Raw genomic sequence first — 22641 nt, 5'->3', positions numbered from 1 at the left:
GGTTGCTGAACGAATGGAAAATAAACCTTCATCTATGACTGAAGATTACAGGCTATGTGGCAGTAAAAGCTCTAGCATTAGAAGTTCACAGATAGGAGTTCCCATCGTGGTTCAGTGGTTAACGAATCCGACTAGGAACCATGAGGTGGCGGGTTGGATCCCTGGCCTTGCTCAGTGGGTTAAGGATCCGGCGTTGCCATGAGCTGTGGTGCAGATTGCAGACGCTGCTCGGATCCCGTGTTGCTGTGGCTCTGGCGTAGGCCGGCGGCTGCAGCTCCGACTGGACCCCTAGCCTGGGAGCCTCATCTGCCGTGGGAGCGGCCCAAGAAATGGCAAAAAGACAAAAAAAAAAAAAAAAAGTTCACAGATAGCCAGACATTACACTGATTACCATTCAATCTAAACTTTCGTAGCAATTTCTTTTTTTTTTTTTCATTTTTATTAAGCTGGTAAACTACCCATCTCACAAATAACTAAAAAGTAACTTGTTAAAAAATCTGATTTTATTAAAGTGACTTTCATGGGGGGAGGGGGTCGCTGTTCTAAGAACATTGTTCGAGATTCGGAACACAGGAGCTACAGATTCCCACAGCCTTTGATGACGGCTACAAACACGATTTAAACCCCTTAATTCCCAATTGCAAAGCAACCTGGCGGAACCAACCTCTGACGCTCGAATTTCCGGGGGGAAATCGCGAGTATGTTACAACAGATCGATTGCTTTTGCCTGGCGGAGGCTTATCTGAAAAGGACTGGGAGGCCAAGCGAAGAAGGTGAGTTACGGGCGTCCTCGTCTGGAGAGAGCTTGAGCCACTGCGTTTCGGCAGCCCGCGCAGGGCCTGGTTGGCGGAGCGTCCAAGCAGGCTGGAGAGTTCAGTCATGTTCCCTCACGCGGTGATGCGCGCCTTCCGCAAAAACAAGACCCTACGTTACGGAGTTCCCATGTTGGTGAGCGCAGGGAGGAGGAAGTGTGGGGGGCGGGATTCCGGAGGCGTGGGAGCTCAAGTTTGGCTGGAATGAAACTGCAGGGAAACTGTAATGCCAGGCCAGGAGTGGCAGCGATAGTTTGAGAGCGTTTAGGCGGTCCTTCTAGTCTCCTCGAACTGGTAGTGGGATCTCGAGTCGTCCACTTACCTTTTTTGGTAGTGCTTCTGAGAGAGATGTCAGAACCAGATTTTAACCCAAGTCTGAATGATTCCTAAATTTGTATCCCGCCCTTAACACCCCGCTACAGCTTGACGATACTCTGGGTCTTTGGGACTAGACGTATTTACTTAATTTAGCTGTACAACTTGGAACTTCTTCAGGTTTCAGTTTACTAGTTTGTGAACTGGCTTAATTCTCCCAGAGTTAATGACCCCAGTTTAAATTCTTGTGAATGATTGGGAGGGCACCTTCCGCATTGCAGCAGCTCTCTAAACATGGTCGCTGAAATGTTGATGTTTTTAAAGTACATTGAAAGTAGGTTTGGTGTCTGTGTGTTTGCATCCAGTCCTGTACTGAGTTCCCTGAAGATCCCATTCATCTTGAAACTTCAGGGTGATGTTGGCTTAACACCAACCCGAGTTGCTCTGGCGAGACCACTCCCTTTCTTTTCGGTTTGACCTTGGCAAGTTATTTTGCTTCAGCAGGCCTTGATATCACAGTAAATTAATTTAAATAAAGCACGTGGACATAATCCACTTTCTTTTAAATAGTTTATTACTTTGGTATGGATATTGATACCGGTGAAATTACCAGCTTTTGCATTTAAGCAGAATTAAAGGAAAGAAGTGACCTTAGAAAAGTAATGAGTTCTTTTTAACTCATCTTCGATGACTCTAGGTTTCTTTTTAATCTTTGGAAACTCCTTTGTATGTATGTTTTTAAAAGTTTAAAGAAAGCTGTATAAGACAATGCAGTAATTATATTTGTGTAGATAACAGGCAAGTGTGAAAACTATCCTCTCTATAGATTCCCCCCCACCAAAGAAGTCTAGTCAGAAACACTGTGTAGTCACTTAACTTGAATCACCTGCATGTTCTACTGGAAGACAGTTTGATTTTGTTTCTAATCTTTCAAAATCATCAAAACCAATGTCTTAAAACCACTAGTATAAAAGTAACCTCTGGGGGTTCTCTCATTTGTTCTATTTCATGGAATAGAGAATACCATAGTAGACTTCCTCCCAAGTGTACTTCTCTTTACTGGCCTTTATGTCTATACTGGGCCTATACTATAGTGGACCTAATGTCTATACCGTTTCAAAATATAGGTCTTAGACATAATTAATTTTGTAGAGGAAATGGCTTTTTTTCTTTTTTTTTTTTTTTGGTCTTTTTTTAGGGACACACCTGCAGCATATGGAGGTTCCCAGGCTAGGGGTCTAATAGGAGCTGAAGCTGCTGGCCTATACCATAGCCACAGCAACTTGGGATCTGAGCCCCATCTGCAACCTACACCACAGCTCATGGCAACGCCAGATCCTTAACCCACTGAGCAAGGCCAGGGATCAAACCTGCGTCCTCATGGATGCTAGTCAGATTCGTTTCTGCTGTGCCATGACAAGAAGTCCCGTAGAGGAAAATGTTGAATTCAGTACTCTAAAACCCAACACTACTAGAAAGAATCGAAAGATAACATCCTCTTTATCATGTATCAGTCAAATATACCATAATTACTAAAATACTATATGCTGTATTTACTGTAGTATACTACCATACTTCAGATTGAAATTATTTCCTCTCAGATAAGTATTAATGCTTCTAGGAATCTTTATTCAACATCATACAGACGAGGACTTAGAATACCAAGTATAAACTAATAATAATTTCCTTCCCTTCTTTTCCAAACCACTTGGAAAAGAGAATGTAGTTGTTTCAGTTTCCACACTGCCCATTTAGTCCTGAGAATTTACTTTTCTAACCCGACCAGTGACTAATGATTTCTGCATACCAAAAATTTAGCCCATTTAATGTGTTCAGTTCATTTGTTTTTAGTATATTCACAGTGTTATGCAACTGTCACTTCAATCTAATTTTAGAATATTTTCATTACCCTAAGAGGAATACCAAACTCACTAGTAGTTACTACCTATTCTCCTCTGCCCTTTACCCATCCTAGGTCTGTCCTTCTGTCTATAGATTTAATAGAATGACACAACATGTGGTCTTTTGTGACTGACCTTTTTCACATAGCATAATATTTTCAAGTTTCATGCATGTTGTAATGTATCAAAACATCATTTCTTTTAAAGGCTAAATAGTCTGTCAGTTGGCATATTTATTTTCCATTGATGAACATTTCGGTTTTTTTCATTTCTTGGCTATTACGAATAATGCTGCTCTGAATATTCACGTACAAATTTATGTATGGTTGTGTTTTCATTTTTCTTGAGTCTATACCTAGTAGTAGAATTGCTGGGTCTTATGGTTACTTCATGTTTCACATTTTGAGGAACTTCCAGAATCTCTCCCAGAAACTACATCATTCTCACCAGCAATGTATGATGCTTCTGATTTCTCCACATTCTTGCCAACAGTTGTCATTGTCCACTGTTTTTTTTTTTTTTATATTTTAAACCCTTATTAGTGGGTGTGAAGTGGTATCTGTGGTTTTGATTTGCATTTCCCTAATGACTAATAATGTGGGACATCCTTTCATATGATCAATTATTGGTTATCTCTGTATCTTCTTTGGAGAATTGTCTATTCAGATCCTTTGCCCATTTTTACTCTGGGCTATTTTTCTTTTTATTGGGCAGTGATTTTCCTAATTACCTGGAATCAATAAGTTTCCCAGTCTTTGTCAAGGGGCTCTGTGTGCTTAATTAGGCATGCCTTCAGTACTTAGGCAGGTTACATTTCTGCCTTAACCTTTTATTTCTCGCTTTCTCAGAGCCTCAGGTTTAGCCATAGGTGAGTGTTTTGGGGCTTCTCAGATCTTTCCTGAGCTCACACACTGCTCTGGGCATGTGGACAGTTCTGTTCACGTGCATATCCTTCTTGAGTCTCAAGAATATTCGGAGTTCCTGTGTGGCTCGGTGGTTAAGGAATCCGTCTAGGAACCACGAGGTTGTGGGTTCGATCCCTAGCCTTGCTTAGTGGGTTAAGGATCTGGCGTTGCCATGAGCTGTGGTGTAAATTGCAGATGCAGCTCGCATCCCGCGTTGCTGTGGCTGTGGTGTAGGCAGGCGGCTGTAGCTCCGATTCAACCCCTAGCCTGGGAACCTCCATATGCCACAGGAGCAGCCCAAGAAATGGCAAAAAAGACAAAAAAGAAAAAAGAAAAAAGAGTGTGCTTGGGCTTTTCAGAGTCTTCTATGGACACCTTATCACCTTATTCCTCGTATTTTCCTTTTGAACTTTTTGGTGACACCATTGTTTGCCCTGTTATCTACCACCTCAGGCAGTATGACGTTAAACAGCTGCCTCTGAATTTCTTCAGTAAACACTTCCAGGGAGAACAGGGAGAAGTAAGTCTGTTTGCACTGGTTGAGTTCCAAGTAGGAACTCAGGTGAAAGTAGGAACTTGACTTGAGTTCCAAGTAAAGACAGCGTGTGAGTGGGCTCCCCCAGGGAACCACCAGACTGGTCACATAGTAAACATTCTCAGGGAATAAGATTTTAAGGAGTTCCACACCATTGTGGCCTTTCCAGTGGTTACTGCTACATATCATAATTTTTGACTATTGGTTTTCATGGTTACCATGGAGCTGGGGTGGGGAGGTGGGAATAGGGCACCTGAGAAAGGTTGGAATGCCTTCAAGCTTTCTGTTTTAACTGAGATTCAGTCATTCTTCTTATGTAAATGTTCCCACATTACTGCAAGCCTTTGTTTCTGAAAAAGTAGATTTGACAACTCTTGCCAGTGTTCTCATTGCTTTAAGGGGAAGATTTTTTAGAATTCTTACTTTGTCATTTCACTTTTTGGTTCCTCTTTTTTTTTTTTTTGGTCTTTGCTGAAAGTTCCTAATTTTTCATTTAAGAACATCAGTTAATGCTCTCTGAAGCATTTTTTATGATGGTTCCTTTTATCTTGAACATCCTGAATAGTATGTTAGGAAACTGTATTGTCTTTAAGTCTTTTACTTTAGCAGCAGTCACCATGCGTGGGTTAAGCTTATAGGTAATAGCCTAATATTTACTGAAGGCTTTCTTTCTCATAATAATGTAGGTTCCAGAGCCCTTATAGTTCTAATCTGCTCTGCCTTGTTCACCTGGTACCCAACTGATCGCTTACTTCTAGGAATGGAATATTAGTAATCAATATGTAAATGCTTTTGAAGTCTTAGATTGATTTAAGATCATAAAAGAAATCATTGTAGATAGAAAAGACCAAACACTGTGCCCTGGGACTGCAACATTAAAGGGTTGGGGGGCTCACAAGGACCAATAAAAAAGACTAGAAGAATTCTCAGTGAGGTAAAAGAAAAACCAGGTTTAAGGGAAGAGAAGGAAAATGTGATCCAATGTAATTTTTTTTTTTTGTCTTTTTAGGTCCGCACCCATGGCGTATGGAAGTTACCAGACTAGGGGTCACATCAGCGCTGCAGCTGCCGGCCTGCACCACAGCCACAGCGACATAGGATTGAGTCACATCTGTGACCTATACCATAGCCCACAGCAACGCCGGATCCCCAACCCACTGAGCAAGGTGAGGATCCAACCCGAGTCCTCATGGATATTAGTTGAGTTTGTTACTGCTGAGTTGTGACGGGAACTCCCCACTACGTCAAATTTTGCTCATGAAAGAAAATGAGAACAGAGCATTAAGTAAGCATTGAATTTTGTAGCATGAATGTCGGTGGTTGTTGGAATGGGTCTAAAAGAGGGTAGAAGCAGCCCCAAGTATGGACAACTAACTTGTTTGACAAATTTTATTGTAGATAAGAACAAAGAGATGGGATAATACTTTCCGTAAGATCAAGAGAAATTTGTTAATAAGATGGGAGAAATAATAGCATGTTTTATGATGAATCATGCAGTGGTGAGCAAGGTTTTTGCTGAATCAGTGCCTTTTAGTATATAAGATGATATGGGATCTAGTGCACATGAAGATATTTAGTTAAGAATATAGACACTATGGTAATGAGTGGTTGGTAGTACAATGCAATTCTCATACTGACTATACAGCATTAGTGTTAACTTCACAGATTAAGGGCACAGTTCTCCATAAAACTCCCCTTATCAGACATTAGCTGAAAGCGCTGGGATTCTTAGGGCACCTGTGCTTTTGATTAGCTGATTACAAATTCAGGAGTTCCTATTAGCCCCTCAGATTCAATAGATCAGTAGAATGACTCACAGAATTCAAGAAATCACTATACTTAGGATTAGTGTTTTATTATAAAGATTAAGAATTAGGAACAACTGAAAGAAGAGACCCTTAGGGCAAGGGCAGAGGAGGGTCTCTAATGCTGATTTTCCATGTTTTCTTCCTGTGGAATCAGGGCATGCCACCATCCCAGCGCATTGATGTGTTTACCAGCCAGGAAGCTCATCCTGAGTTTTTTCTTTTTTTTTTTTTTTGTCTTTTTCCCTTTTTTCTATGGCTGTTCCCATGGCATATGGAGATTCCCAGGCTAGGGATCGAATTGGAGCTGTAGCCACCAGCCTACGCCAGAGCCACAGCAATGCTGGATCCAAGGCGCGTCTGCAACCTACACCACAGCTCACGGCAATGCCGGATCCTTAACCCACTGAGCAAGGCCAGGGAATGAACCTGCAACCTCATGGTTCCTAGTCGGATTCATTAACCACTGCGCCACGACGGGAACTCCCTGAGTTTTTTCTATTGGAATTTCATTATCTAGCTGTGGCTGATTGAATCATTGGCTATATGACTGAACTCAGTCTCCAATCCCTCTCTTCTCCTCAGAGGTCGGGAGGTCAGGTTGCTATCATATGGCTCAAAACCCCAACCCTTTAGTCACATGGTTGATCATTCCAGCATGGCCGGTCTCTATCCTGCAACTGTCACAATGAATCACCTCATTAGCATAAAGTCAGGTGTGGTCCTAGGGGGATGCTCCTGTCACTCAGAAAATTCCAAGTGAGTGGCTCCCTCTCAAGAACCTAGGATCAAGACCAGAGAAATTATTATGTAACGTGGGTATTGTGATTGCAGAAGACCAGATGATGGGGGCCTGGGCTAGAATATTAGAAGAGGATATAGTCAGAAGTTGTCAGATTCAAGAAATGTTTTGAAAAGTAGAGGTGACAGAATTCAGGGATGGATTAGATGTGAGATATAAATGAGAGGAGCTAAAGATGACTCCAGAGAAGCTGGCTCAAGTAGTTGGATGAAAGTATTTGACACTTGTTGGGATGTGAAAGATTAATTAGCAGCAAAATTGGGGCAGAAAAAGTGTCAGGGTAAAAAAATCAAGAATTTTTTCATGTTAATTTATGTATACCTGTTAAAGTTTCAAGTGGAGATGTCAAATAGGAAGGCAGGTCTTCAGTTCAGTGGGTATTTCCCATTAAAAATGTACATTTGAAGGTTATCTAGGCTACTTAAATCCATGGAACAGGATGACATTACATTACCTGGGCACGCAGTTTGGTTAAAGGGAGACTGAGAAGGAGTTAGGAAAATCAGGAGTCAGCGTTCCCATCGTGGCTCAGTGGTTAACGAATCTGACTAGGAACCACGAGGTTGCGGGTTCGATCCCTGACCTCACTCAGTGGGTTGAGGAGCCACCATTGCCGTGAGCTGTCCGATTAGACCCTTAGCCTGGGGACCTCCATATGCCTCAGGAACAGCCCTAGAAAAGGCAAAAAGAAAAAAGCGGGTGTGTGTGTCTTTTCATTGAAACCAAGAGACAAAAGTTATATATATAAAGAATTATTACATATTATTACATATTGACACTGCTTATACATAATGGATATTTTTCCTGATTTGTTGTCTTTTGAGTTTATGTCAGTTATTCCATTTATTTGCAGGAAAGACACTTTACATTTTTTATGTGGTCAGATTTATTGGGTTTTTAAGTTGATAGCTTCAAGGTTTTAGTGGTATTCCAACTTCGAAAGTATAAAATTTTATATTTTACACTGTTTCATATCTCATATTTCTTTAATTGGTGATATTAATATATTGATATGAAAAGGAAAGTAAAGATCAGTTTTTTTCTAAAATGCTAGACTTTTATAGTTTTAGGGTAAGAGATTAAAACCCATTAAATTATTGGAGGAGATGCTAAAGTAGCAGTGACAATTCAGGGGCTCTTTTAAGGTTTATCACATACTGAGTAGTCTGGCATATTTTATGAGATTCTTTTACCCTGGTAAGAAGATGGAGAAAAATGCTCTCTAATTGGTTTATTTTGGAAAATCATAAAATTGAAAGAATTCTAATCTTTTTTTTTTTTTTTTTGGCCACGTCCACAGCTTGCAGAAGTTCCTGGGCCAGGGATCGAACCTGAGCCACAGCAGTGACACTGCCAAATCCTTAACAGCTAGGCCACCAGGGAACTCCAAAAAGAATTCTTGTCTTGAAAAAGAAAGGCCGGAATTTTATTCTTGAATTTACCCATTGTAATCACGGGCAGGTCATTTAGTTGACTGTGCTTTTATTTCCTCATCCATTAAATAGAATTTTTTTTTCCATAGCTCTTAGGTCTTTTGTAAGAATCTACTAATGTAATGTTTGTGATGGTGATATTTAAATCATAAGGTCAAATACAGGTAAAGGGTACTGATTTTAGTATTTGCTAATGTGCTAAAATGTTTCCCAGTGACAGTGTATACTATATCTACTCTAAAAAGAATAATGGTAACTCACCAGGAAAAATAATCTGTAGGATTTTGTTTCATCTGCCGCTCTTGGCATTTAGGTAAGTAGTAAGTATATAGATAGACTGAATTCTGCCTTCTAATTTGCTTAATTGTTTCCCTATCTTGTTTCAGTTGCTGGTTGTTGGAGGTTCTTTTGGTCTTCGTGAATTTTCACAAATCCGTTATGATGCTGTGAAGATTAAAGTAAGAACTGTCATTGACTTGTGGACATGTATGTCCTGGTTTAGGAGACATGTATACTCAGTATACTAAGCAGTCTGAGTTTTATCTTGCTTTTTGAGACTGGGACACATGCTCTTTGGGCTCTTTTTTTTAAAATTTTTAAACATTTTAATACAATTTTTAAAGGTTACCTTTCATTTACAGAATTACAAAATATTGGTTATATTCCCCATGTTGTACAATACATACTTGAGTCTATTTTATACCCAATAGTTTGTACTTCCCATTCCCTCATCCCTATTTTACTCCTCCTCCTTCCCCACTGGTAACCTCTCATTTGTTCTCGGTATCCGTGAGTCTGATTCTGTTTTGTTATATTCACTAATTTGTTGTATTTTTTAGTTTATGTGATATCATACAATATTTGTCTTTGTCTGACTTACTTCACTTAGCAAAAAATCCTCCAGGTTCATTTATGTTATGACAAATGGCAGGATTTCCTTTTTTATGGCCTAATAATACTGTTTATATATATGTTTATTAAATATGTGTGTATACACACACACACACACATATGTACCAGCTTCTTTATCCATTCATCCATCTATGAATACTTAGGTTGTTTCCATGTCAGATCATATGGTAGTTTCATTTTTAAATTTTTTTTCCAGTTTGTTTTTGTTTTCGCTTTTTCTGGCTACTTCTGTAGCATATGGAAGTTCCCAGGCTAGGGGTTGGAATTGGGTTGATTGAATTAGTTCAATTTACTGTTAGACATTTGGGTTGATGGGTGATTTGGGCTAATGAGGTAACTTAAAGAAGGAGCAGGTTGCCAGGGGAGTCAACCCTGTGATTAGAAGGTAGAACTTTCAGCCCCACCCCCTGACCTCCTAGAAAGATAGTGGGGCTGAGGTTGAATCAATTACTGATGGCCAGTGACTTAATCAGTCATTCCTGTGTAATGAAGCCTCTATAAACCCCCCAAAAGATAGGGTGTGGACAGTGGATAGTTGCTGGACATGTGTGCTAGAAGAGTGGCACATTCAGAGAGGGCATGGAGACTCTGTACCTTCTCCGTATTTTCTCCTGTGCAGCTCTTCCATCTGTCTATTCCTGAATTAGTTCCTTTTGTACTAAACTGATAAACCAGTAAATAAACATGTTTCTTAGAGTTCTGTGTGCCACTCTAGCAAATTAATCAAAACCAAGGAGAAGTTGCTGAGACTGCCGAACTGTAGCCAGTAGGACAGAAGCACTGGTACCAGTTTGGACTTGTGATTGGTGTCTGAAGTGGGGGCATGGGCAGTCTTGTAGGATTGAGCCCTTAACCTGTGGGATCTGATGCTGTCTTCAGGTAGACAGTGTCAGAATTGAGTTAATAATGGATAAGCAATGAGGTCCTACTGTATTGCAAAGAGTAGCCATAGCTGCCTTCTATCAGAATTTTAAAAATATAAACCTGTATTCCTCAGTTCACTTAAGCTTTTTTATCCTGTAAGGCTAATGTATGTTTCATTATTATATCCCTGTCAATGTCAGTGATTGTGATTTATACCTAATGGTTGTTCAGAAAACACTTTTGGCTAATCTCTTGCTCAGGCCACTACAAAAAAAAAGAAAAGAAAATTGCTGCTATGTTCAGTTTTGGAGAAATATGCCCTTTTTTAGGAGAAATATGATTTTGGAAAAGGGCTTGATTTAATACATCCCTTCTTAGCTTCACTTATAAATTACATTGAATTCATTTCTTCTCATATTTTCTGGAATAGTGAATGGGAAGAAAGGAGGCCAGATATTGAAGGAAGCTCATCTTGGTATTTTGGAGGTAGTCATCTACAAGCAAGTGTAGATTTTATTTATCAGAGTTAATAAAAATCAGAAGTACTAATACTGCTTGACATTTAGACATTGTTTTGAATCTGTTGATGTGTGGTCTGTTTCAAATAAGTTATACTTTTGCATAAATTCAGGATAATCTTTTCAGAAATAAATTCTGAATGTTTTGAAATGGAAATTTAATGGTCATTAGCATTTCATGTCTACATTTATATCTATTCTCAGATTTTGTATGTGCAAATAATGCTGAGAGGCCATAAAAGAATATAGCCCCCCACCCCCCTAAAAAAAGAATTGACTTAATAATTGCTTGGTGGTGTGGAGATAAGAAGCATCATTTACTGACAAAACATCTTTTTGGTCCTGTGCCTATTTTGTCATAAGTCTGTTTTGGGCCTCTGTTCTGTTGCATTGGTTTGAAAATTATGTTGTGATTATCAGATTAATTTTGCATTCCTGGAATGAATTGAAGGTTATGGCATACTGTCCTTTTTGTACATTGCTAAATTCTCTTTTTAGTGGCTTCTTTAGGAATTTTGTATTAGTGAAATCGGCTTGTTATTCTCTCTTACTGTCATTTTAAGTTTTGATATCAAGGTTATGCCTACCACATAACCATAATAGATTTTTCATTACATTGGCATTACTTTTTTTTGGTAAAATACAGTGGTTAAAACCTGGAGTTTTCTTTGTGTGAAGTTGTTAATGACAGATTCAACTTTTTGTAGGTTATAATACTATTCAAAATGTTTATTCTTCCTCTGATAGTGTTGGAAAGTTGCATTTTTCTATAAATTTGTCCATTTTTTCTGATTTTTTTTTTTGTCTTTTTGCCATTTCTAGGGCCGCTCCCACAGCATATGGAGGTTCCCAGGCTAGGAGTCGAATCAGAGCTGTAGCCGCCGGCCTACGCCAGAGCCACAGCAACGTGGGATCTGAGCCGCGTCTGTGACCTACACCACAGCTCACGGCAACTCTGAATTGTTAACCCACTGAGCAAGGGCAGGGATCGAACCTGCAGCCTCATGGTTCCTAGTCGGATTCGTTAACCACTGTGCCACGACGGGACTCCTGAATTTTTTTTTAAAGTTATTCATATTATCCTAGTATCTACTGACTGTAGAATTTATATCGTTGACCCCTTTCATTGTAAATATTATTTGTGACTTCTCTTTCTGCTAAGTCAGTTTCACACAAGATTCATCAATAACTTTTGGCTTTGATTCTTTGATCATGCATGTGTTTTACCTTTAAATAATTTCTCTGTAACTACCGTACACTAACCAGTTGTGCCACTGGAACACTCACCTTTAAATAATTTCTGTTCTTGGGAGTTCCCGTCGTGGTTCAGTGGTTAACGAATCCAACTAGGAACCATGAGGTTGTGGGTTCGATCCCTGGCCTTGCTCAATGGGTTAAGGATCCGGCATTGCCATGAGCTGTGGTGTAGGTTGCAGATGTGGCTTGGATCCCACATTGCTGTGGCTGTGGCATAGGCTGGCGGCTACAGCTCTAATTAGACCCCCAGCCTGGGACTCTCCATATGCCATGGGAGCGGCCCTACAAAAGGCAAAAAGACAGAAAAAAAAATTAAATAAATAAATAATTTCTGTTCTTTATTTACTTTTTCCTTTCTCTTTTTTTTTATTTTTAACTTTGTAAGATAGATTTAACTCATTCATTTTCTTTTTTTGTAATATATACTTGTAAGCTGATGAATTTCCTTTTAAGCACAGCCATGGCTCTGTCATGCAAGTTTTAATGTGTAATAGCTTCATAATCAGTCAGTCAATTTAAATTTGCTTTTATTTATCCATGAGCTATTTAGAAGTGTTTTTTCCTTAACTTATAAACACAGGGGATTTTCTAGTTATTATTTTTTATTGACTTCTAACTTGAGTGCATTGTAAAAAAAAATTTTTTATTTTACCCACAGCATGCATAAGCTCCCAGCCTAGGAGTCAAACCCATGCCACAGCACTGACCCAAACCACAGTAGTGACAATGCTGAATTCTTGACCCGCTAGGCCACCAGGGAACTCCAGAAGTATTTTCAATGAGTTCATTCTTTTGGTATTTGTTCAGACTCGCTTTATGACCTAATGTATGATCAGTTTGCATAAATGAGGTATGCTTGAAAAGAATGTACATCCTACAGTTGTTCAGTACATACTAAAGATTTATATGTCCATTTGGTCAAGTTTGTTATTTGTATTTTTTCAAATTTTCTGTATTGTTGACTTTTAAAATCTATTCTCTTACTGAGAGAATTGTGTTAACTTCTCTTATTATGACTCTGTCTGTTTTACCATGATATTAGGTACGTATAATTTCGGAATTACTGTCTTCTTGGTAAATTGAAATATTATTATAGGAGTTCCCATCGTGGTGCAGCAGAAGCGAATCTGACTAGGAACTATGAGGTGGCAGGTTTGATCCCTGGCCTTGCTCTGTGGGTTAGGGATCCGGTGTTGCCTTGAGCTGTGGTGTAGGTTGTAGATTGGGTTCAGATCTGGTGTTGCTGTGGCTGTGGCATAGGCCAGCAGCTATAGCTCCGATTAGATCCTTAGCCTGGGAACCTCCATATGCCACAGGTGTGGCCCTAAAAAGACAAAAGACAAAAAAAAAAAAAGAAAGAAAAAAGAAATATTATAGTGAAGCATTGCTTGGTAATAATACTTTTTCTCCTTAAAGCCTATTTTGTAGGATTATTAATACAGCTTCACTAACTTTCTTTTTAATCTCAATCTTTCTGTAAACTTAAGTTTTAGATATATCACTTATAAACAGAATAGTATGTTTTTAATTGGATCATTAAATACATTTACATTTAATATAATTTAAAAATATATTTGGGGTTAAATATACCTTCTTTTTATGTACTATTGTTATAATTATTTCTTTTTGTTGTCCTCTTTTGGATTAATTATATTTTTAATTTTTTTCTTTCTTTTTTTTTTTTTTTGCTTTTTAGGGCCATACCCATGGCATATGGAGGTTCCCAGGCTAGGGGCCTAATCAGAGCTGTTGCTTCTAGCCTATGCCACAGCCGCAGCAATGTGGGATCCGAGCCGAGCTGTGTTTTCGACCTACACCACAGCTCATGGCAATGCCGGATACTTGACCCACTAAATGTGCCCAGGAATGGAACCTCCATCCTCATGGATGCTAGTTGGGTTCATTTCTGCTGAACCACAATGGAAACTCCATATTTTGTTCTTGTTCCAATAGTTTAAAAACTATGGTTTTACTCTTCCAGTAGAGTTATGCTAGAGACTGTTGTGGCCTACAGTTTTTGTTTTTGCTTTTTCCTTCTACTTTCTTGGTCTTGACGGGGAGCAGAATGCACCACCCTAAAATGTGCCACTTTGGCCTGTGGATTGTTTTAAGCTGAAGGCAATTAAGATCCAGCAGACTTGCCGCAAGTGTGGCCCTTAAAAAAAAAAAAAAGACCCAGCAAGATTCAGGAAAAGCTTTTTATCTCTCCCTTAACTGCCCAAAAGAATTTGGGTAGGGGGCCTCTACCAGGAAGATAGCTGTTATAAGAGATTACTTTTTTTTATCAGAAGGATATATCTGGATGGCATGGCAAACATTTATTTACTAAACATTTTGTCTTTTCATCTTCCTTGAGTTCCAAGGCTAGGGTTCGAATCAGAGCTACAGCTGCTGGCCTTCGCCACAGCCGCAGCAACGCCAGGTCTGAGCTGCCTCTGTGACCTACACCACAGCTCATGGCAATACCAGATCCTTAACCCACTAAGCGAGGCTAGGAGTTGAACCTGCAACCTCATGGTTCCTAGTCGGATTTGTTTCTGCTCTGCCACAAGGGGAACTCCAATTGTAGCTACTTTTTAGATGATATTTGGACAACATAACCTATAAAACTGAATAGCAAAAAGAACTAAGTGGTATAAAATTTAGAAGGAAGGAAATTAAAATTTTATTATGTGCAGATGAAATGTTGTCTACCAAGAAATTTGTATACACAAGATTAAAGAGTAAAACAATTAGAATGAAAAAGATTGTACAACAAAGTGGCTCTTCTTAATTCTTTGTAATTTTCATTTTGATATCTTTAACATGTTAATGTATGTTAAAATGTTTTAAACTTCCATAAATATTGATTCTTCCTGCTATGTTATCTTTTTGCTATTGATTTTAAATGTTGTTGATTGTAGTCAGTAAATATGATATGTATGACAATATTTTTTACATATGAATTTACCTAGGTTTCCTTTATGCTCTAGAATAAGTTTAATTTTTATTAATAGCTTTTGTGTGTTTGAAGAGAAAATACCAACCTAAATTTGCTGGGTGGGCTCCACTATTCACAATAGCCAAAGCATGGGAACAACTTATATGTACATTGACAGATGAATGGATAAAGAAGATGTGAAGTATACACACACACACACACACACACACACACACACACACACAAACACAATGGAATACTACTCAACCATTAAGAAAGAATGAAATGTCCAATAGGAGAATCAAGTTTGTAACTCTCCCCACCCCCCAACACTCACCTTTCCCCAGCTGTACAAAATAGAGCTTAAATTATGTGTTTCATTATTGAAAAAGATATACAACATATGTCTGTGTTTTCTTATGCTTTGAATAGCCATACTCCTCTTACTCAAAATGCTTATTCACTCACGCAAGTCAAGATTACTTTATTCTAATGTCTTTTGTCGAGTTCAATTGGACCTATTAAAAAATTAATAGCCAAAAAATACAGCCTTCTTTTAGGACTTTGAAATATAAATGCTTAACAATCATAACTACATAGCTTAATTGTGAGGCTCTATGAACTCATGAGAATTTCTTCACTGATTTTTGATATAATTATTATGCCATAGCATTATTTTGCCATCATCAATAAATGATTAATATAGTTGAAATCTAAATTATGGTCTCCTAATAAAAAGAATAGATGACTTTGGGGTAATAAACTTTAATTTTTTAATAAACAACTCTGACTATTAAAAAAAAGAAGAACAAAATAATGCCATTCACAGCAATATGGATGCAACTAGAGATTCTCATACTAAGTGAAGTCAGAAAGAGACAAATACCATATGATATCACTTATGTGTAGAATATAAAATATGACATAAATGAACCTACCTACAAAACAAAAACTCACAGACATAGAAAACAAACTTGTGGTTGTCAAGGGGAGGGGTTTGGGGAAGGGATGGAGTGGGGTTGGGGTTAGCAGGTGAAGGTGTAATAATACATGGAGGGAATAAACAACAAGGTCCTACTATATATAGCACAGAGAACTATATTCAGTGTCCTATGATAAACCATAATGGAAAAGAATATTTTTTAAAAAAAGAGTGTGTATATATGTGAGTGTGTGTGTATATATATATATCTGAATCATTTTGTACAGCAGAAATTAATACAGCATTGTAAATCAATAATACTTCAATTAAAAAAAATTTGCTAGGGTCAAAATTCTATGTATACCTATTAGAAAAAACTGGTTAATAATTTTATTCATATCTTTAATAATCTTATTTATAATCTGCTTGATCAATTAGTTCCTGGGAAAGGTCCGTTAAGCTCCTCTAGGGTGTTTTGTGTATTTATTTCTTAAATTTTTATCCATTTTGTTGCATAAATTGTCAAAGAAATGTAGTCACATAATAGTTTATAAAACCTTCTTGAAAATTTGTTCCATTTTCCAATAGTGAATGTTCCTTTTTGATGCTCTTTGTTTTTGCCTTGAATTCTGTTTTGTCCATTAAAAATATTGCTGTGCATCGATTCTACCACCCCCACCAGTTTTGTATATGTGTGTGTGATCTATCATTTTTTATAACCCTCTGCCTTAATACTTGTGCTCTCATTCCTTTTTTGAAATGTATTTCTTGTAATTAATATATAGCTTGATTTCTAAAATTTTAGTCAAAAAATCTTTATTAGTTAATAGACATGTTCGACATTTACTGAAATTGTGGATATATTTGTATGTATTTCTACCACTCAAAACAATGCTTGAGGAAAACTCAGTCAAGTAGAAGCCAAGACAGAGGAAAGAAAATAGTAAAAATCAAACTGAAGCTCAAAGTAGTCCTCTCATTATCAACATTGAAGATATAATTTCATTTTATTTTAGTGTTTTAAGTTGCTGATGATCATTCTTTTTTCTAATCCTCATCCCTTTGTAAGTAAGCTGTCTTTTCACTCTTTTTACTTTTGAGATTTTCTTTTTATCCTTAATATACTAAGACTACTATTACTTGATTAAAATGAACTGCTTTTGTTTTGTTGCGGTTATTTTTTTATTGTGTTCTTTTAGTTGGAGAAGTTACAGCTTTTTATATACCGTTCATTAATTACTGATGGATTATTTCCCTTCCTTTATTCTCTTTATTCTTTAATTCTTAAGGCCCTAATAGACATACTTTGGATCTAGCTTTAATAATATGCCTTTTTTTTCTTCTTTTTTTTTTCATTTATCCCATCTATTCATTATTCTGGTGGAATCCTCAGGTTGTATTTCTAGTGTACTAATTTGGCCTTAATCTGTGTTTTGTCATTTTTCATCTATTCTACTTAATTTAATTTGGGTTTTGTTGGTGGTGGTGGTTTATTAATTTCAGCAGTCACATTCTTTCCTAAAGATTTTGTCATACACAGGTAACGTGGCATCAGCTCTTATTTATTACTGTGGAATCTTGTCTAATTTTTTCATAGATTCTTACTTGTTTCTTGTATATGGAAAATGTTCTTTATTGTTTTCAAGAGCAGTATTATATTTATTAGGATTTTTGTAGCAATTCTATATAATAACATAATTTAGGGTAGTGGTTGATAGCATAGACTCTGGAGGCTGAGGGCCAGGGTCTCAAAACCAAGTTCTGCCTCTTTGACAAATCATTCAAACTCCCTGTGTTCTATTATCCTTTCTTTGATCATAATAATAATACTTATTTCATAGGCTTTTTTGAGGATTAAAGAAGATAATAAATGTAACAATGCCTGGCACGTAGCAAGTGTTCAGTAAATATTAGCTTCTGCTAGTTATGGTAGTGATGGAAGCAGTATATTAGTTACCATACAGTGGAAGGATTGTGGAGATTTTCCTGTGTTTTTGTAATCTGCCTTGCTATTCTGGCCATGCCTTATAATAACTTTTTAAATTGAAAATTGAATCTCACAGACTTAAATAACTTATGGCTGCTCTTTCTTTTCTACAGATTGATCCTGAATTGGAAAAAAAACTGAAAATGAATAAAGTGTCATTGGAATCAGAGTACGAGGTACAGTATGTTAATATAGCAATTTTCCTAGTCAGCAACTGGTTCTATCTGCCTTAAAGTAAACTTAAAATATTACCAGTACAGAAAAAAGTTATTTACCTTAAATATATGCTATTGGAAAAACTATATAGTCTTTTGAAAAGAAAATAAAGATGGATATATATTTCATATTCTATGAGTAAATTCTTAATGGATCAAGAACTTTAAAATGAAAACCAAAGGCTAAAAGTACTAGGCATAAAAACTGCAAATCATTTTTTTATGATCTTGAGTCAGAAAAGCCTATCTTAATATGATAGAAAACCCAGAAGCTTTAAAAATGAAGGTTGCTGAGTTCATACAAAAAATTCAGAAGTTCAGCCTAAAAAAAAAAATAGTATATGTAGTCAGTAGTCAAATGAGAAATCCTAAAAATATTGTTTATCATATTATGATGAATTAATTTATTTAAATATGAAGAGCAAATCAATATGGAAAAGTTCAACAACTCGGTAAGTAGGAATATGGGCAAAGCATGTAATGAGTTCAGAGACAGCGAAATAGATATTTTTAAACATAAAGAGATGCTCAACTTAGAAATATTAGAATTATCATAAAGTGTGTCATTTTCTACCTACCTGATAATAAAATAATCAGATAAAATCAAATCAAATCAAGGCATTTAATAGCACATTTGATTATAGGCTGTGGAGAGGGAGGATGTTCTCCATCTCTGATCTTATTTTTCCATTTCTTTTATGTTTGGTCATTTTTGATTGAAAGATGGACGTTAATATATGTTGAAGAGACTGATGAAGAGTGTTGATTCTCATTTTAGCAGGCAGTTCGATTATTGGCTGATCATTTTGAGCTTGATTTTATGCTTTGTAAGGGAGGATCTGTGGAAAGGCTCTGATGCTTCCTATACCCTTCTAACTTAGTAGGACTCATTCTCCAAATTGTTTCCCCCAAGGTTCTTGTCAGAGCTTAAGAGTGGACCACTTTTTCATGAAGTTATTCTGCCACCCTGGCATCCCATCTAAGAATTCTTCTTAAATTCTCTAGAGCATATGTCTTAAGTTTTCTGAGTAAAGGCCATTATTCTTTCTTAAAACCTTTTTATAACTTTGGATCATTTTATAACCATACTTGAAAATAATTTACTCTGTCATTGAACATTAAATTAGTAGAATTGTGTTTATCTGTGTATATTTAATAGAGTCCTGGTAAAGCTATAAGTGAAATTTAGAGAATGGTTTCATTCACTGCTTCCCCATTATTTTGTCAAAACATGTAACTTGTTTCTTTTCAGTATATAAGGAGTATATAAGCTAAGGAGGGTTTGGGGCTAGGATTTCCTTTTATTTCTTTAAGAAACCATAGAATTTGAGAACTGAAGAAAACATGTAGACCGTTTGGTCTCACCTTTTCATTATTGCTTATGGGAGAATTAGTGTCCAGATGGCTCAAATCACTTGCCTAGTGTTGTGTAACTCATTAGTAAAAGAGTAATGCTTAGTATCCAAGTGTCAAGGTAAATTTATATCATTTCCCCTGTCTCTGGATATAGGCTGTCCTGTGTTCTCTGAGTCTCTTTTTCTATCTTGGTCACTTTATTATTCCAGAATAACCAAAGCAGATGTTTTAAAGTTACTGTCAGAGTGGTATCAGCAGGGTGAAGGAATGTTTAGGTTCTTCCCTTTTTTCCTGTTTACATTTCTGTGCTTGAGAGACACCTCACACTAACTAAAGACACAATGAACTAAACTGTAGTTGAAACTGGTTTTCATTGCCCAAAAGGGCTTTGCTTATGGCAGCTATGGGGAATATCTTTTCATTCTTAAGCCCAGGCTCATTTGTCAGGTGCAGAACAAATCATTTTGTCCTTCTTCCTTCTAGCAGACTCTAGAGTCGCAGCCTTTGTTGTTTTCCTTTCATTTACTGCCATCACTCATGTTAACCCATGTTGGTCATTATGCTGGATCAACCTTTGGCACTGGACCTTTGTTTTCCCAGCGTCTTCCCTTTTGTTGGTCTCTCAAAAATAAAGCATGTAAATTATTAGAGACATGCAAATCAATGAAGTACCATCTCACACCAGTCAGAATGCCGTCATTAAAAAGTCTACAAATAATAAATGCTGGAGAGGGTGTGGAGAATAGGGAACCCCCCTACACTGTTGGGAATGTAAATTGGTGGACCTACTAAAACAGTGTGGAGGATCCTCAGAAAATTAAAAATAAAGTTGCCATATGATCCAACAATTCCACTCCTGGGCATATATCTGGCCAAAACTATAATTCAGAAAGCTATATGCATCCCTATAGCAGCATATTCACAATAGCCAAGACATGGAAACAACCTAAATGTCCATTGACAGATGAAGGGATAAAGAAGATGTGGTGTATATATTCAGTGGAATACTACTCAGCCATAAAAAAGAATGAAATAATGCTATTTGCAGCAACATGGATGGACCTAGAGATTATCATACTAAGTGAAGTAAGAGAAAGACAAATACTGTATGATATCACTTATATGTACAATCTAAAATTGACAGAAGTTCCTACTGTGGTGCAACGGGACGAGTGGCATCTTGGGAACACTGGGATGCAGGTTTCATCCCTGGCCCTACACAGTGGGTTAAGGATCCAGTGTTGGTACAGCTGTGGCTTAGGTTACGACTGCAGCTCAGATCTGATCCCTGGCCTGGGAACTCCATATTGCCATGAAGTGGCCAAAAAAGAAAAAAAAAAAAAAGATGCAAATGAACTCACAGATATATAGAGAACACACTTGCTGCCAAGGGGGAGAGGGGATGGGGGAGGGGTGGATTGGGAGTTTGGGATGAACAGATGCGAACTATTATATAGAGGGTGGATAAACAGCTAGGTCCTGCTGTATAGCACAGAGAACTATATTCACTGTCCTGTGATAAACCATAATGGAAAATAATATGTAAAATAATGTATATTATATGTATAACTAAATCACTGCTATATAGCAGAAATTAATACAATTGTATGTCAGCTATACTTGAATAAAATAAATTAAAAAAAATAAAGCATGTAGACTCTCTTTCTATTTTAATAGCTTTATTCTGATGGGGGAAAAGATAGCCAATAACTTGCATAGCAAGCAAGACAAATTCCAAGTCCTACAAAATAATGACATTAATTATAAAGCTTGATATGCAGTTGATATATTTAGTAGAATTATAAATGAGGGTCTATTGAGTTCTTTCTACTCATTTATTCATTCATTCAGTGATGTCCTAATGAAACCGACAGGCCTCCTATACTAATATATATGCTCTAATTTTTGTGGCTGTATAGAAAATAAAGGACTCCACTTTTGATGACTGGAAGAATATTCGAGGACCCAGGCCTTGGGAAGATCCTGACCTCCTCCAAGGGCGAAATCCAGAAATCCTTAAAACTAAGACAACTTGACTATACTGATTCTTTTTTTTTCTTTAATAAAAATGATATCAAATGGAATTACACTATGAACTCCTATCCATTGGAAAGAAAATTCCAGACCTGCAGAAGCCTGAATGTGACTACTTGATGACACGTACTCTTGATAAAAAGTCAAATACGGGTTTTTATTTATTTTATTTCCCAACTCTTCCATTTGCAAATGAAAGCTACAATGTTGACCACATATATTTTCTACTGCTCAATAAAAATGTGAATGCTGTTATTTAAATGAGTGTCATTTATTTTACTCCTAACTACTCAACGCATATTTCTTTTCTACTAGCCAGCAGGGCAGTCTATTCCTAATGAGAATAGTATGTCTAGATCTAAATGTTCTCAAGCAGGATTTTATGTCAAACCCACATGGAGGGAGTTTCTGTCGTGGCTCAGTGGTTAACGAATCCAACTAGGAACCATGAGGTTGCAGGTTCCATCCCTGGCCTTGCTCAGTGGGTAAAGGATCCGACATTGCCATGAACTGTGGTGTAGGTTGCAGACGCGGCTCGGATCCAGTGTTGCTGTGGCTCTGGTGTAGGCTGGTGGCTACAGCTCCGATTAGACCCCTAGCCTGGGAACTTCCATATGCCATAGCAGAGGCCCTAGATGTGGCAAAAAGACAAAAAACAAAACAAAAAACAACCTACATGGAAAATGTTGGACAGAATAAAAGTCTTGATTTTATTTATAATACCTCACATGATATGCTAATCAGTCCCCAAATCATCATCTGATGATTGTATTGATAATATTAAAATGTGTTAAGAAAATTATATTGTTCCAAGTTAACGCAAAAATCATGAAGTAATAGATATTCTATGCAGATATAGCACATTTGATCAGGTAGTTCACAGATGATTATAGTTTCGGAAATACTGAGGTATGCTTTATGCCTTTGCATAATTTGCATGCAAATCAGTGTTTTGATTTTGTTTTAACTTGGGGTTTGCTATAATCTAAATGCTAGGCAAAAGAATAGAGTTGAGGTAACTTTGTTTTTTTAAATTCTTTTTTTCTTTTCACCCTGTGTTGGGAAGTCTTGTTCCCTTACCTTCCAGTATTTTCATACTGAGTTCCAGATGCCTAGAGCCTCAACTGAAATATTCTACCTATAATTGC

The 22641-nt window shown here is 37.2% G+C and overlaps 1 protein-coding gene across 1 annotated transcript; it reads left to right on the top strand.

Moving 5' to 3' along the window:
• The first annotated feature begins 490 nt into the window (after nucleotides 1-490).
• Nucleotides 491-21754, top strand: LOC125135051 (cytochrome c oxidase assembly protein COX16 homolog, mitochondrial). Its single transcript, XM_047794686.1, has 4 exons — nucleotides 491-948; nucleotides 8895-8966; nucleotides 18002-18064; nucleotides 21379-21754. Exons 1-4 carry the CDS (start codon nucleotides 880-882, stop codon nucleotides 21493-21495), a joined length of 321 nt encoding a protein of 106 aa, XP_047650642.1. The 5' UTR covers nucleotides 491-879; the 3' UTR covers nucleotides 21496-21754.
• The last annotated feature ends 887 nt before the right edge of the window (nucleotides 21755-22641 follow it).

Source organism: Phacochoerus africanus, chromosome 9 (genome assembly GCF_016906955.1).
Source record: "Phacochoerus africanus isolate WHEZ1 chromosome 9, ROS_Pafr_v1, whole genome shotgun sequence".
In the NCBI taxonomy this organism is placed as follows: Eukaryota; Metazoa; Chordata; class Mammalia; order Artiodactyla; family Suidae; genus Phacochoerus; species Phacochoerus africanus.
This window is presented reverse-complemented; position numbering and strand designations above follow the sequence as displayed.